Genomic DNA, 13,156 nt, shown 5'->3' with positions numbered 1-13,156 from the left:
TATTTCTTCATGATATTCAACAAATAGTTAATGTTGGATGGAACTTTTCTTAGGCCAGTGAATACTACTCTTCAAATACTAGAAATTAGGAGATCATCAACATTATTTCACCTTCCAAGTTTTATTCTCTTGTGTAATGTGTGATTGGCTCTCTCATGAGACAAAAAATACAAGGGAATAGGATTAATTTTTAAGCAAATTATGCCTCTTTAGTTATAAACTGCTACTTACAGAATGAGTTGAGAGGAATGTGTAGTCTGTGGGTTGCTCAAGCCATATGTTGAGGCTGATATGCCTGATGGGATCACGATGGATGCCAGCCTGGCACATGTTGGTATTCCATCAAATGAAGTGTATGCAGTAGGGGCATTTGGCAGTCCTCCTTTCTTCCTGGAAGCAGCTCTCTATTTTGCTTGTTCTTTATGCTGGCTGCTACCCTTAGCATCTACAGACATGAAGAGGACTAGCATTGTGTCAGATTTTTCTCCATTTTTTGTCCATCTCAACTGGAATACCTTGTTTTTGTTGCCTCTCAGGCTTGTTGTGTGTTCTGAACTAGGTGCCAAGTACGCAAGCAAAAATGTTTATAAAAATAGCCTTACATAAGGCATAAGAGAGATACCTCAAATATTCTCTCAGCATACCTCAGCCCTCCCCACTCTTTTGTTTGTGAAGATGTAATGCAATATGAAAATGAAAGGAAATAAATAAATAGGAAAAATGTTGGATAAAAATGCTGCATAGCCAAAATAATATTGCACACATCATTACCAGTTTTCTCTCTCTGCTGTTTTTTCAGAGACTCTGATAGAATAAATAGGCTTAAGGAAAATAATCTTTATGGAATAAGTTAAATCTCTTAAATTGTTTTAATTTCCATTGTGAGGCTTTTTATTGGATGCCTGCAAGTATATTCCATGAGATAATTAATCCCTGCAAGTGATCATAGAATAATATTCTTCCCAGTGTGTTTGCATTATTACAGTGACCTCTTATCATATTTGAAGATAGGTTCCAGGTGGCTATCCCAAAGATGCTGAAAATGAGGCATTTCTGTCACATCATTAGGTACAGAAGAGCTGCAGTGAGAGTAATTACTTCTCTCAATAGATAAATGTATCCCAACTTGTCTTTGCAGTACAGCCATCGCTGTGTAACATAAGATACATGAGATTTATAGTTTGGAAGGTCTGAAAGCTTTTGAGTCTACATGGAATAGTAAGTAATTTCTCTGATGAAATAGAGCTAAGCCTGTTAGTATGGCTTAGTTAAATCTCAGCCAATTAATTTTTCATGGGCTGTGTAGCAGGGATTGGAGGAACATGCAAGATTTTTTTATTGCTCCTGGGTTTTGGTTTGAGCAGTGGTCAGCATATGCAACATAGAGGAATTTCTGTGCAGTTATTTTTTTCCTCTAGAGGAATAAGATGATGTCCAAAATGCTGCATCCTCCCAGTTCCAGCTCCTAACACCTGCCCCTTAAAATTATTTTTAGTGTTTATGAAAAGCATCCTGATTACAAAATACTGAAGAATGCAGCAATTTACAAAATTGTTACTTTTGCCCATGCCTGAAGTCTAATGGTTTAAACAATTTTTCATCTCAAAGTAGTTCTACTTTTGAAATTGCCATTGCTTGTTGTGAGTGACTGCCAATTCTCATCTCTCCACACACCCCCCCAGAGCCCCCTGGAGAACAGCCTAAGCATCTTGTTAGGCTAAGGGAGAGGGAGCAGAAGGAAAATCGAAATAATATTAAGGTCAGTCTCATTCTTTGCTACCCCAAATTGGTAATGAGGCATCACCATTTTCTCAGAGATGAACAGGGCTGCAAAGGTTATGGTGGAGGAAGGATCTAAGCAGCTCTTTTTCACTTTGAGAAATGGGATTAGGATTTGTTCCATTATTTTCCAATACATTTTTTCTTGAGTTGTGTTCTTTGGCTTTCTACTTACACCCCATAACGTGGCTTTTCTGTTTATGGTGGGAATGCCTTTTTCTCAGCAGATACGAAGTGCCATTACAATCAGCTTGTGTTACTCTTATTTTCCTCTTTACCCTCTGGCACATGGAAAGCCACTTACTCTCTGCATAAGAACTGAAACTGCCACTGATACTGTGCAGCCATGTGCTTGCTTCCTGTCAGTGATACAGCCTTCTGTCCTTAGAGAAAAGCTGTCCCTTGGGACATCAAAACATTATGCAAAGGTACTGTTGTTTTTCTCCTCCCAAGATTATTTTTTGGTTGGTCGATTGCTTGCTTGTTTACTTAATTCAGGGTGATTTTTGTAATAGAGGAACTTGACACCAGAAAGAAATTACCAGCCTGGATGAAAACAAGAGACAATTAAGTCCACTTAAATCCTGTTGTTTGGCTTTGAAGTCACCAATGCCAAAAATTTTGGAAGCAGTGAGATAGTAAGTACCTCTTTCTTTTCACGTGTTAGTAGAGTTTAAACTCAGAGGCTTGTTGTTTGAAGCTCTTCCAAAATGATGTTCTGTGTTAAACTGTTCCAGCTCTGCAAATTGCTCTTATCTCTAAAGGAATTCCTGTTCACCCTGAGTTTCCCAGTATGATCACACATGGTGTGAAGTCTCCTCTGTTTTTCCATTTTGGGAAACTGTAAACAGATTTTAATAGGTCCTGCTGATGGTCAGTTTTACACCCTCCCACTGAGGTTTTCCACTTTGATAAATGTTTGCCTTTCTGAGTGCCTCTGTTTATATATTTTCTTTTATGTTCATGTTCTCCTGGAACCATTAAAGTTGTAATTGTACATGGGGGCCAGACATCTTCTCCCCCACTGTGGTGTCCACAATAGGACATCAACATCAGTTGGATTAGATATAGAAGGTCAGCTAGTGGCACAGTCTGTTTGGCTGCCCTGAACTCTTTCATTATATTCACCATTCCCTCCAATTTAAGGTATACAGATTCACAATATAAATTATGTGTGACTTAGAGTTATGGCTTCTTCACAGAAATTTGAATTTTTGTTCAATGCTGAAAAAAATTGCTCTTTTCCTTGATGCATCATTGCTGGCATTGGCTGGAAAGAGAGGAGGAACTTTTGGGAGCAGGGATGGTATGAGAAACTTCTCTGTATCCTTTTGAGACTTGTCAGCTACTGTCAGCTTTTTTTATTAAAAAGCCTTTTGTTTGTTCTCAGTCTTATGCACTTGGAAGATGAAATTCAACAGCAGTTGGTCGAGAATAATAGTTTAAAAGCAGTAGGGATCTTTGAAATAGAAAAAGCTATTTCAATGAGGCACTAGGCAGATGTAAATTGCAGGAGTGGAATCACAGCATGTTTATCATTAGGGTATCTTGGATGCTACCTGTGCAGAAAAATGAGAGGGAAAATTTCCCTTATCTTCATGCCAGTTGTCTACACTGCTTTTTGCAGCTGATTCAGCAGGGCAACTTTCCACAGAGCCTGCACAGGACCTGTGCTCATAAAAGCAGTAGCTTAGGGCCAGCTGATCTAGCTGAGCTCAGTTCCTTGTGGGAATACCTCAGTTAAGGGAAACCAGTTTCTACAGCCAAAAGCAAACTCAGAGTTGAGGTGTCTGCTGCAGCATCTTGGAACATCTTGGGTTGTTCTTTCCTAAACATCTAGACATCTGTTGATCAAGGCAGTTCTTAGAGTGTGTGATTCAACAGCAAGGCTCAAACCTCTAGCATCTGAGATTCTGCTGCTATGGAACAACTTTGAATAGTGCTATCATCTCAAAGGACAAAGACATTGTATCTAGCCTAGCATGGATTGGAAAGCAGTGAAGGAAGTAATGCACAGGTCCTAGGAATAGAATGGATTGGAAGAAAAGCAGAGATTGATAAAATTGAAAGTTTTTAACAAGATTACAATAACAGGTGAAATCCTGATGCCTCCATGTCGGAGTGAAAATTTTCCATTGCTACTGGTAGGGTGAACATTTTGACAACTATATTTTGAAAATAGGCATCTGTTTTTTCTAAGCTTGTCAACCTAAGACTGTGATTTTCAGGGTGAAGCAGGAATCTGAATCAATTAAAAAGAGAATTTGAAGCGAAGTGCATAAAACATTTTCTTCCTCTTCAGAATTAGACATATTTAATTAAATTAAAGAGGATTGCCTTAGGCGGTGGTTAATTTTGTGTGTAGGTTTAATGTGTTCGAAAGGATTCACTTGCACTGAACATAGAACAAGTCCTGATTGTCACTATGCACCCAACCTGCATTCTAAACAGCAGGGTATTCTGGCAAACTGAACAGAAGAACTTGATTCTCCAGATATTACCTGTAAATCAATCATAGCCAATAGCTCATCTTCATTTACAGTGTGTGCTTTAGAGAAGAAGACTATATATGCATTTTCCTGTGAGACACAAGAGAATTACTGTGAATATAATGCTGGCCATGTGGGGTATCTCTTTAGTAAAAAACATTTATTTAAAAAGAGCTTAAGAATTAAGATGTTGTTATGGTGAATTTGTGAACCCATACATTGCTACTGCCTTTGGCAACTGTGTTAGATTAATTTATGACTGCAGGTGGAATGTTTTCAGACACAAATATGCACTGCAAAGATCACATGCTACCAGGGCAGAAAGAAATAATAATTTCACTTTATGTATTCAAATCATACCATCTTGTAAAAAGATTTAACAAATCTTTTCAACAAATTTAACAAAAAAGAAACACTGGAAAGTTAGATATTCTGAAGTAGCAACATGGATTTTACAAAACAACACCCGAGCTGTGGTGACATTTCACCTGTTAGCATCCCATTCCTGGAGTGATGCTTGGGGAGACCAGGGCAAAGATACAGCAGAGCTGTTAAACTTCTGCTGAGGTTTCTTACTTTCTCACTAGAAGATTCAGCTGTGCTTTCAAATATCTATGCCTAACCTGGGTTCCCAACAAGGTGGCAACAGCCAAGTGTCAAAATTCTCTAGCTGACCATGAAAAAATGTCAAGACACCTGATTGTCAAAGAAATGGAGCAATAAGTTATTGTTAAGGGACGGATTTTATGTGCTGCTGCTTAAGAATGCTGTCATACTTATAGTATCAGTGACTGGTACCTGACATGCTGCTTTTCATTCCTGTGGATCTTTTTGGTTATAAAATAGGATTTTTCTGCTAACTAGAAATGCATCACAGAACTGTTCAAGGGCCTGCTCTCCTCATGACCCAGAGCATGCCAGTGGGAGGCATTCGGCGCAGTGGGAGTTCTCATTACCACTTGACATTTTGCTGTTTGGTTTTCTGCCTGTTGCTATTTAATGATTTCAATTCTTTCTTTGCCAGTCCCAGAAGCCATTTAGCAAGCGATGTACTATTACTGCTACTTAACAATGTTGACACAGTCTCTAGGAAAGGAGTTTCATTTCCAAACAGTGTGCTACAGCGTTACCCCTCGCCATCTGCTCCAGTCCTGTCCCTCAGTGTCCTGTTTCCCAGTTAACCCTTTGCCCTGGCCTCCTTGTCCAGTGCTCTTGGGGAGGGTGGCAGCCTTGCCTGAACTATAAATACCCTCTGAGCTAAACAGACTGCAGGTCACTGCAATGGCTGTGACATGGGTGAAGGTTTTGGATGATGTAAATTGGCATATATTTGCTTTGCAGAGGCACAGGCAGAAAAATAGAGCAGTCACAGAGAGCATTGCAGGTTTCTGTCCTTAGTCTACTGTTAGTCACAAGCACTTCACAACTCCCATTAGTGTCAGGTCTGGAGGTCTCAAATCAGTAAAATCTCAAATAAGACTGCAGAGGGAAGATACTGTACCTTATGGGAGAATGAAGACACAAAGACTGAGGATGAGATTCATTTCACTGAATTTAATCTACCAAAAAGATAGATTGCCATTGATACTAATCATCCCTCTCTCCTGTGGAGAGATGGCATATCTCCCAAGGATGATTTACATGACTCTAATCACTGAGCAACCCTGACTGTTAAGTGGCACCAAGAGGCCAGATTGAGAAGGATGCTCAGCTTCAGATGAGATCAGATAGAGTCCGGACAAGTTCACGGTAGCAAAATTCTTTGCATGTTATTAAATCCATAGCAATACTGTCTGGATTATGAACTTCCTAAGCTGAAAACAGTCAGAGGCTGTGAGTTATTAAGGGGTAGTATCAGACATGTTTCTCCTGTTGTGCTGTTGCTCTCCTAAGCATCTATTTATGGCCACAGTTGGAGCTAACACCCAAGGGAGACGGACTTTCTCTCGGACACCATATGGCCGTTCCTTGTGCTCTTATGTGAGGCTGCTGGAGCAGTGAGAAGGGGGGAATGCACATTTAGCAAGAGGTGATTTTTGCAAATGTGAAATTGGCAGGAAGGTTTATTTCCAGATCTGTGGTGAAGTGCTACTGACCTACAAACAGAAAAACTGGAATTCACTCTTACAGAAAGAGCCTGTGCCAGGTGCTGAATGTCAGTCCTTTACACCAGGTCACCTCAAGCCTTTCAGAGATTCAGATGAGCTGTTTCACCATGTGCTCCCCTCAGATGGTGCAGACAGCTTGTTTGAGCCTTAGACATTACAAGGAGATTCAGATTTGACATAATTTACAGCGTGCTGTGTAGCTGTGCTGCTACACGGATGCTCCTGCCTTTGTGACAGCAGCAGGGGAACTAACAGGGTGGAAGCTTGTCATTTCAAATAACTCCTTGAGAGCACAGAATGTGTGGCCCAAAACCCAGGTGTCAATCACCAAAACTGTGTTTATGACCTCCCACTGTTTTGGGCACATGCACATGTGTGTGTACTTCTGTACTTGGGGGATGATTCAGTTGAAAGATTTTGCTAAATTGACTGTCATAAAGGCTGATAGCCTTAAAATGATTTGTTAAGGAGGTAAGCACCTCTGGTTGAGCATTTTGCTGCCAGTATGGTAAATGTATTCCTGTCATTTGGAGCAGAGATCTTTAATTAGAGTCTCTGTAGCTGTTACATGGCATCATCACTGCATAAATACACTTCTGTTTGAAGTCAGAGCTGCCTTTTAAGGCAATCTCTACATAAAAAGAAATTTTGATAAAGCTGAGGAATGCTTTCCTTATCAAATCCCAAGACATAAAAAAAGGCCGGTGGAATTGGATTCAAAAGATCAAGCTGGGCTTTTGAAATGGAAGCTTTTGCTCTCTTTTAAACCACAATGTGTTGAAATTGCCAGCAAAAATCTTTGATGCAGGGAGAACGTATCAGACTTTACTTTTGCAATTTCCTGCTTGGTTTCTTGTAAACTGCTTTTGTCTAATCATATCTGATATCAAAGATAATTTTATTTAATGTGGATTAGGTAGCATGACATATCCACTGTGGTCTTTCATCATTCTCTGTTTAATTTTGAATGTGACATGATATTTTCTAGTACAGATGAAATTTGTTCAGCAGTCAGCTTTGAAAAAGAGCCTGTCTTTTATGTCTCTCTAAAATGTTATGCATGGCAAGCAAAAAAAAAAAAGACTCCATTCTCAGACTATCAAAGTCTTTGGTGTTGTCTATAGATTACAGCCAGTGTAGAGAGGAGAGTGTAGAGAGGAGAGATGTCCATTTCAGCAGCCTCCATAGCACAGCTGCACACAGCCAGAATGGGTGTAGTTTGGTTCCAAAGGGAGAGGTTGCTGAGAGAATCAAAATGTGATACAGGAGAGAAAGGACAGGGTGCTAAAAGAGATGATTTTTCAGCCCAGTGAGTATTTGACAGGGCAGTTTAGGGCTGAAGGTATAGCAGCCTTCTGTGATATACGGCTGAACGAAGGCAAGGCTTGTTCCTCTGTTATTCATAGGCTGTGGGGACTTCAGCAGTAGTGCTGAAGTTAGAGCAGAAGAGAGCCATGCTGAGAAAAGTGAAAAATAATACCCAAACCCCAACGGCACTTACTTATAGAGTGCAAAACAGGAGATGGTATCTACAGGTTGGAGGGTGACAGCAGCAGCGTGGAAACCACTGTGAGGGAGGAAAGGTTGGCTGGTGTTGCAGTGAGGGTGTTTCTAAGGACAATGTTCACAGACTTTTTCAGCTTTCCCTGAAGCCCTGGACTCCTACCAGATCTGAAAGGGGAATGTAGGTAGGATGCACTGATGTCTAGGTTTTACTCATTGCTCAAGACCAAACCAATCATTTCTGCCCTGATGGAATTTTGGCAGAGAGATTTAGATATATGACTCTGGGATTTTTTTATCCAATAAATCTGTGGGTTTAGTCTACCTATGTGCTACAGTCCTGACAGAGTTTGGTTAGAGAGTACTTCAGAGACTTGGGCCTTACCATACCCCTCCTGCTCATGGTTTTTTACAGGATATTCAGAAATCTGTGTCCTGAGCATTTACAGATATGTGAAATAGATGTTCTGCAGCTTTCCTGAAACAAAGTCCTATACTTACATGAGACTAGGACCCTGTACTCAGTGAGATTCAGGGGAGATTCTTACAGCTCTGCATTCCTAAACATACAAGGGACAAGGCTGGAAGCAAAAAGCTTTTGTGTGAACCTTTTTTTAGTTGTAAATGGTCTTTGCACTGCTGTAGGTATCCTTTTCTTGCCTGAATGAGAAATCAATTCATTTGCAGAAGGATGTAATTTTATCTCACTATGTAGAAGTAAAATAGGTCTTGAACCCTGAAGAATATGTGTTGTGATCTAGGATAAAGTTGAGAAGACAATTGGAACATGTAAAAGAACATGGTTAAACAGTTTCTTCTTCCTTTATCTTCTGCATAATGTATCAAATAACTGTTATCTTACCCAGAACATTTTCTGGTACTGCCGAGAAATCCACCAAGGGAACCAAAGAAACTTTGTCCTTCCCAGTAGGACAAGTCTGATGTGGGAAAACTTTTAGAAATCTGCATTTACTGCATTGTGATGGAGCCTTTCAAAATCCAGTTTGAAGTTTTCTGTTGTATTGATTTATAAATCCTGGATTGTTGCAGTGCTGTGTTTTACAAGTGAAGTTAGTGCACTGAGTACACTCCACCTCTTTTACAGTAAGAACTTTTTACATGATCTCTACATAAACCAAGAGTTTGCTTCTGAGTGATGCATAAGAGGAGATGAAATTCTCTGCATCAGATCCTCTCTGTGCTTGTGCAGTGTTTTACAGTGACATGATACCTTTGCTGGTAGTCACAAAACAATCCTCTTGCTATCAACTCAAATTCTGGTATGTGAGTGCTTTGTGTATACGGTATCTCTTCTAAATGCATATAATTACTTAGGCTGACTTGGGGCCTGCATGCTAGCTCTTCTGTGTATTGCATGTATTATATGCAGGTTTTCTTCCATAATACTGATTCCAACAGAAATGGGAGAAATATTACAGTCTGTGATATTCCAGACAGGTTAGCACCACCTACATGAAATCTCAGTAATTTTGCAAGTCAGCTAATGGTTATTCTTTAATAATGACTTTGAGACAATGCAAAAGCAGATATTAGCTTTCAGTCTGATTCTGCCATGTTTTTCTTCACAGCTTCCTGTTATGGGAGGAGCCTTTATGGACTCACCCAACGAGGACTTTAGTACAGAGTACTCCCTGTTTAACTCATCAGCCAACGTCCATGCAGCTTCTTCCATGCAGAACCCACCAGAAGAGACATCCCGTTCTTCAAATGATGCCATATTGTTATGGATTGCAATAATAGCAACAATTGGAAATATTGTGGTTGTAGGAGTGGTGTATGCCTTCACCTTCTAGGATGACTGTCACTGCAAACACTGGAAGAAAGGAAATCTTCAACAGTATTTGTCATGTGTATGTATGTATGTATGTATGTATGTATGTGTGTATATATACATGTATATCTATATAAATACATATAACTAGAGACTTTGTTGATTAAGTGCTGCCACAGTCATGGAAATGAAATGCAAGTTAATCATCTTAAATCTTGATGGCAGAAAGTTTGGATGCAAATTGTGGGGAGGTGAGAGCTTTATTTGAGAACAGAGCCAATACCAGTTTTGTATAGAAATGTAATAAAAGAGAGATCAACTTGGGTATAGTAAATACAGAGAGATATTTATATAGAAAGTGCTTATTTTTTACTGTAGATTTTTCTAGCAGCTCTTCTGCATTTGTCAGCTTTTTTTTTTGTGTGTGCATTTTTTACTGTGGTATAACGTTATATGGAATTGTTCCAGGTCATGTTTTCTGGACATCTTAATTTCCTTGATGGACCAAGTGGTTGGCATTGGCTCAGTTCTGATAAAGTCCAGGTTCATCATGTGTGGGTCTTCAGCACGGCTGTAGACTCCTGGGCTGTATTCAGAATCATCAGTCTCACAGCCATGACAGGCAGATGCAGGCTGGCTGTTACTTGGCTTCCAGTTTCAGTAACTGGACCTGGTAATCAATAAGTTTATGCTGAACCTGCCTGCTGTTCAGGAGGAGGCACAGCTGCTGCTGCTCTGCAGACCCTCTGAATTTCAGAGGAGAAAATGATAAACAAAGTAGCAGCGCAAGTTCCCGTTTCTGTCTAGAGGTACTGGATTGCAGTGGTTTGGATATCCATTCCTTCCAGGAAACAAAGCCTAATACCACACTTCTCATCTCACTGGGCTGCAGTCCAGATTTCTTACAGCAACTGTGTGAGGTTATTAATGCACTAAAAGAATGATGGAAGAATTGTAAAGCCTAATTAATAGTGAATATGTCTATGAGAAACATAAAACTGAAAGAAAGGTTGGTAACTTCTGTGCTTATGCAGGGGTGAATTCAAAAGTCAGGTATGTCCTGGGGTAGAAACAACACAAGAAAAGTAATAAGTGTCAGGTGTGCAAGTGCTTGTATCTCAGTATTAATACATCTCTGGGTTCTGATGTGGGTCTTGGAAGAGATTTTTTTTATAGCTGGCTTTAGGTAATGACTCTGATTATACTTTGGATTTGTTCCACTGAGGGGCAACATTTTCACTGCATTTTTTCCACGGGCAGTTCATTTTCAAGAGCTGTATCTTTTCAAGACAAGCTGTAGCTTTCCTTGCTTGAGAGATTGTAAAATCTTGAGAGAAGAAAAAAAAAACCCACCACTATTGGAAATCTTCCTTCACCCCCATAAAAATTAAGCAACAATACATAAAATATATGCACTTAGAGAGCAGCAGACAAATTCTTCTTCTATGTCTGCATGTACTGTCTAGGTTTTCTGTCTCATATAGATAATACTGTAATTCCAGAAAGCCTTGTCTGCAGGAACAGAGACCATTTTTGACACTTGCCTGCTACTGAGCTTGAGGCTGGGCTATGAGCTGCTGAATGTATAGAGAGGTTTGGATTTTCCACTTTTCTCTTTAAACCCATTTTCCTGCAGGGCTGGTGGACAGTTACTTGAATCAAAGCAGCGTGCCCTAAATCAGCATTTACAACCACTCAGCAGTCACTGTGTATATTTTTTCCTTCTCTATGAACTGTCCTTTAAAGCTAGGAAAGATGCAAACAGAGCTAGCAGTGGGGAGAAAATAAATTAGGTTATTTTGAGGCTTAGAAAAACAATTATGAGCTTCTCTGTGTGTTGTTATTTCCCTATTTGGAGGCAGGATTTTGTGAAGATGGTTGAGGACAGACAAGACCTATACTAGGAAAAAGTTTGAGAAGTCCAGTTCTGGAAGATCAGAGGGAAAGAAAGCAAATTCTGTCCAATAAAATAACGTTAGTCTTAAGGATGATAGAAAAATTGTGATTTTCATTTCCTAAAATAGCTATGAATTCCTTCATAGCCACAGGACAACAAAAAGCAGAGGAGCTGCATAAATTATCTACCTTGTTTGTTTTTGCATCCCTCCTTATTCTTGCTGAGCAGAAAGGAAGCTGTTGGAAAGCTGCAGAGAAGTTTCCAATGAAGAACTGAGCAGGACAAGGTCTGGTGTGCAAACATGTAGGATCTGTGAAAATGTGGCTTAATGTAATGTGCTGTCCCCAACCATTTTCTGGTATTCTGTTGCCTTTGTAATTGTATCAGTTACTCATGGACTTGTCTTCATTGTTCCTGCAGGCTGTCTAGTTAGGCCAGATCCTGCAAGCATTTTGGCATAAAGAGCAAAACATTTCCACCACGACTAAAACCAGTTTGACACAATGGTACTTGCCCAGTGGGATTATTCTGCTGCCTAATGAATTTGCCAGTGGAGTACTTTGCTTAAATTTCCTAGAATATTAATCTTAGTGCAATTAGCAATGTTTGCATCTCTCTCCCAGAGCACTGGACTAAGCTCTTCAACCATGAAGAAAAGCATTAGAGTGGGAACAGCAAAAAACCTCACTATTCTGCTAGTGAAACCAAGTGACACTTTTATGTTGCTTTTCCCAAGGAAAATGCCCTACTTTCCTGTGAAACTGATAGTAATAGCAGGAGCCTTGGAAAACAATGAGTTCCAGATCATCATCATACATATTTTCATTGTTAGAGGCTGTGTTGTCAAGAAGGGCCAGACAAAACTTTAATTTAAGTAATTGGCTTGACAGGGTGACATGGCAAGCTGGGTGCAAGCAGCAAGTGCAGGCATTTCCTGCCTCATAGTTAAACTGCACACTAACTGTATAGCTTCTCTGTTGGGAGAAGAAGATAGTTCTGGGATGCAGGTACCAAGAGTGTCTGTGTGGAATATTGTCAGGTGTATTGAAGATCCCTAAATGGCAGAGCTGGTTCAAGCTCTGTTCTACTTTGAGAGTGACAATATGCACACTGTATTTCTGGATGTTGTGTTCTGGCTTCGTCCCCTACAACCACTTCTCTCTTCTGGGAGGTTAGTGAAGGTTTAAATTAAACCCTTGAAAAAGGCACTAATTCATCATTAAGTTCAGAGAAGCTGCAGAGGGGAATGGAGCAGTGCTGAGGGGGGGATGTTTCACAGGTATGGTCCTGTGAAATACATTGCCTCTTGAACTCTCAACACAGCTTGACTTGGAGCACTGTAGTTTCTCTGTTCCTTGGAGCCAGGCAGCTGGATAATTGATGTCACTCACTGAGGAGTAATGAAGAAGCCAAGTCCAGACACATTCCCCAGAGCTGTTTTCTGAAGCCTTTCTTTAAAAGAACAGGGTTCTGTGCTTTGCTGAGCACTTTGTGTATGAGCCTGAGAAAAGGATTCCACTTGGTCAGTGCTTCAGTTAAAAATGTCTAGCACAGATAGCAGTTAGAAAATCCTGACTGCAGTTCATTC

The 13,156-nt window shown here is 40.1% G+C and overlaps 1 protein-coding gene across 1 annotated transcript in view; it reads left to right on the top strand.

Moving 5' to 3' along the window:
- LOC311154816 (uncharacterized protein C14orf132) overlaps positions 1 to 9,693 on the top strand; it is a gene marked incomplete at both ends in the record, with an annotated part of 32,669 nt that extends 22,976 nt beyond the window's left edge. The window contains one exon of the mRNA XM_084207587.1: positions 9,469 to 9,693. Within this exon, the coding sequence (XP_084063713.1) occupies positions 9,469 to 9,693 (225 nt within the window). The remainder of the gene's footprint in view (positions 1 to 9,468) is intronic.
- Between the last annotated feature and the right edge of the window lie 3,463 nt (positions 9,694 to 13,156).

The sequence above is a fragment of the Fringilla coelebs genome (assembly GCF_963513975.1).
Source record: "Fringilla coelebs genome assembly, chromosome: 6".
NCBI classification, from domain to species: domain Eukaryota; kingdom Metazoa; phylum Chordata; class Aves; order Passeriformes; family Fringillidae; genus Fringilla; species Fringilla coelebs.
The sequence above is the reverse complement of the archived record's forward strand: the minus strand, read 5'-3'. Positions and strand labels throughout refer to the sequence as shown.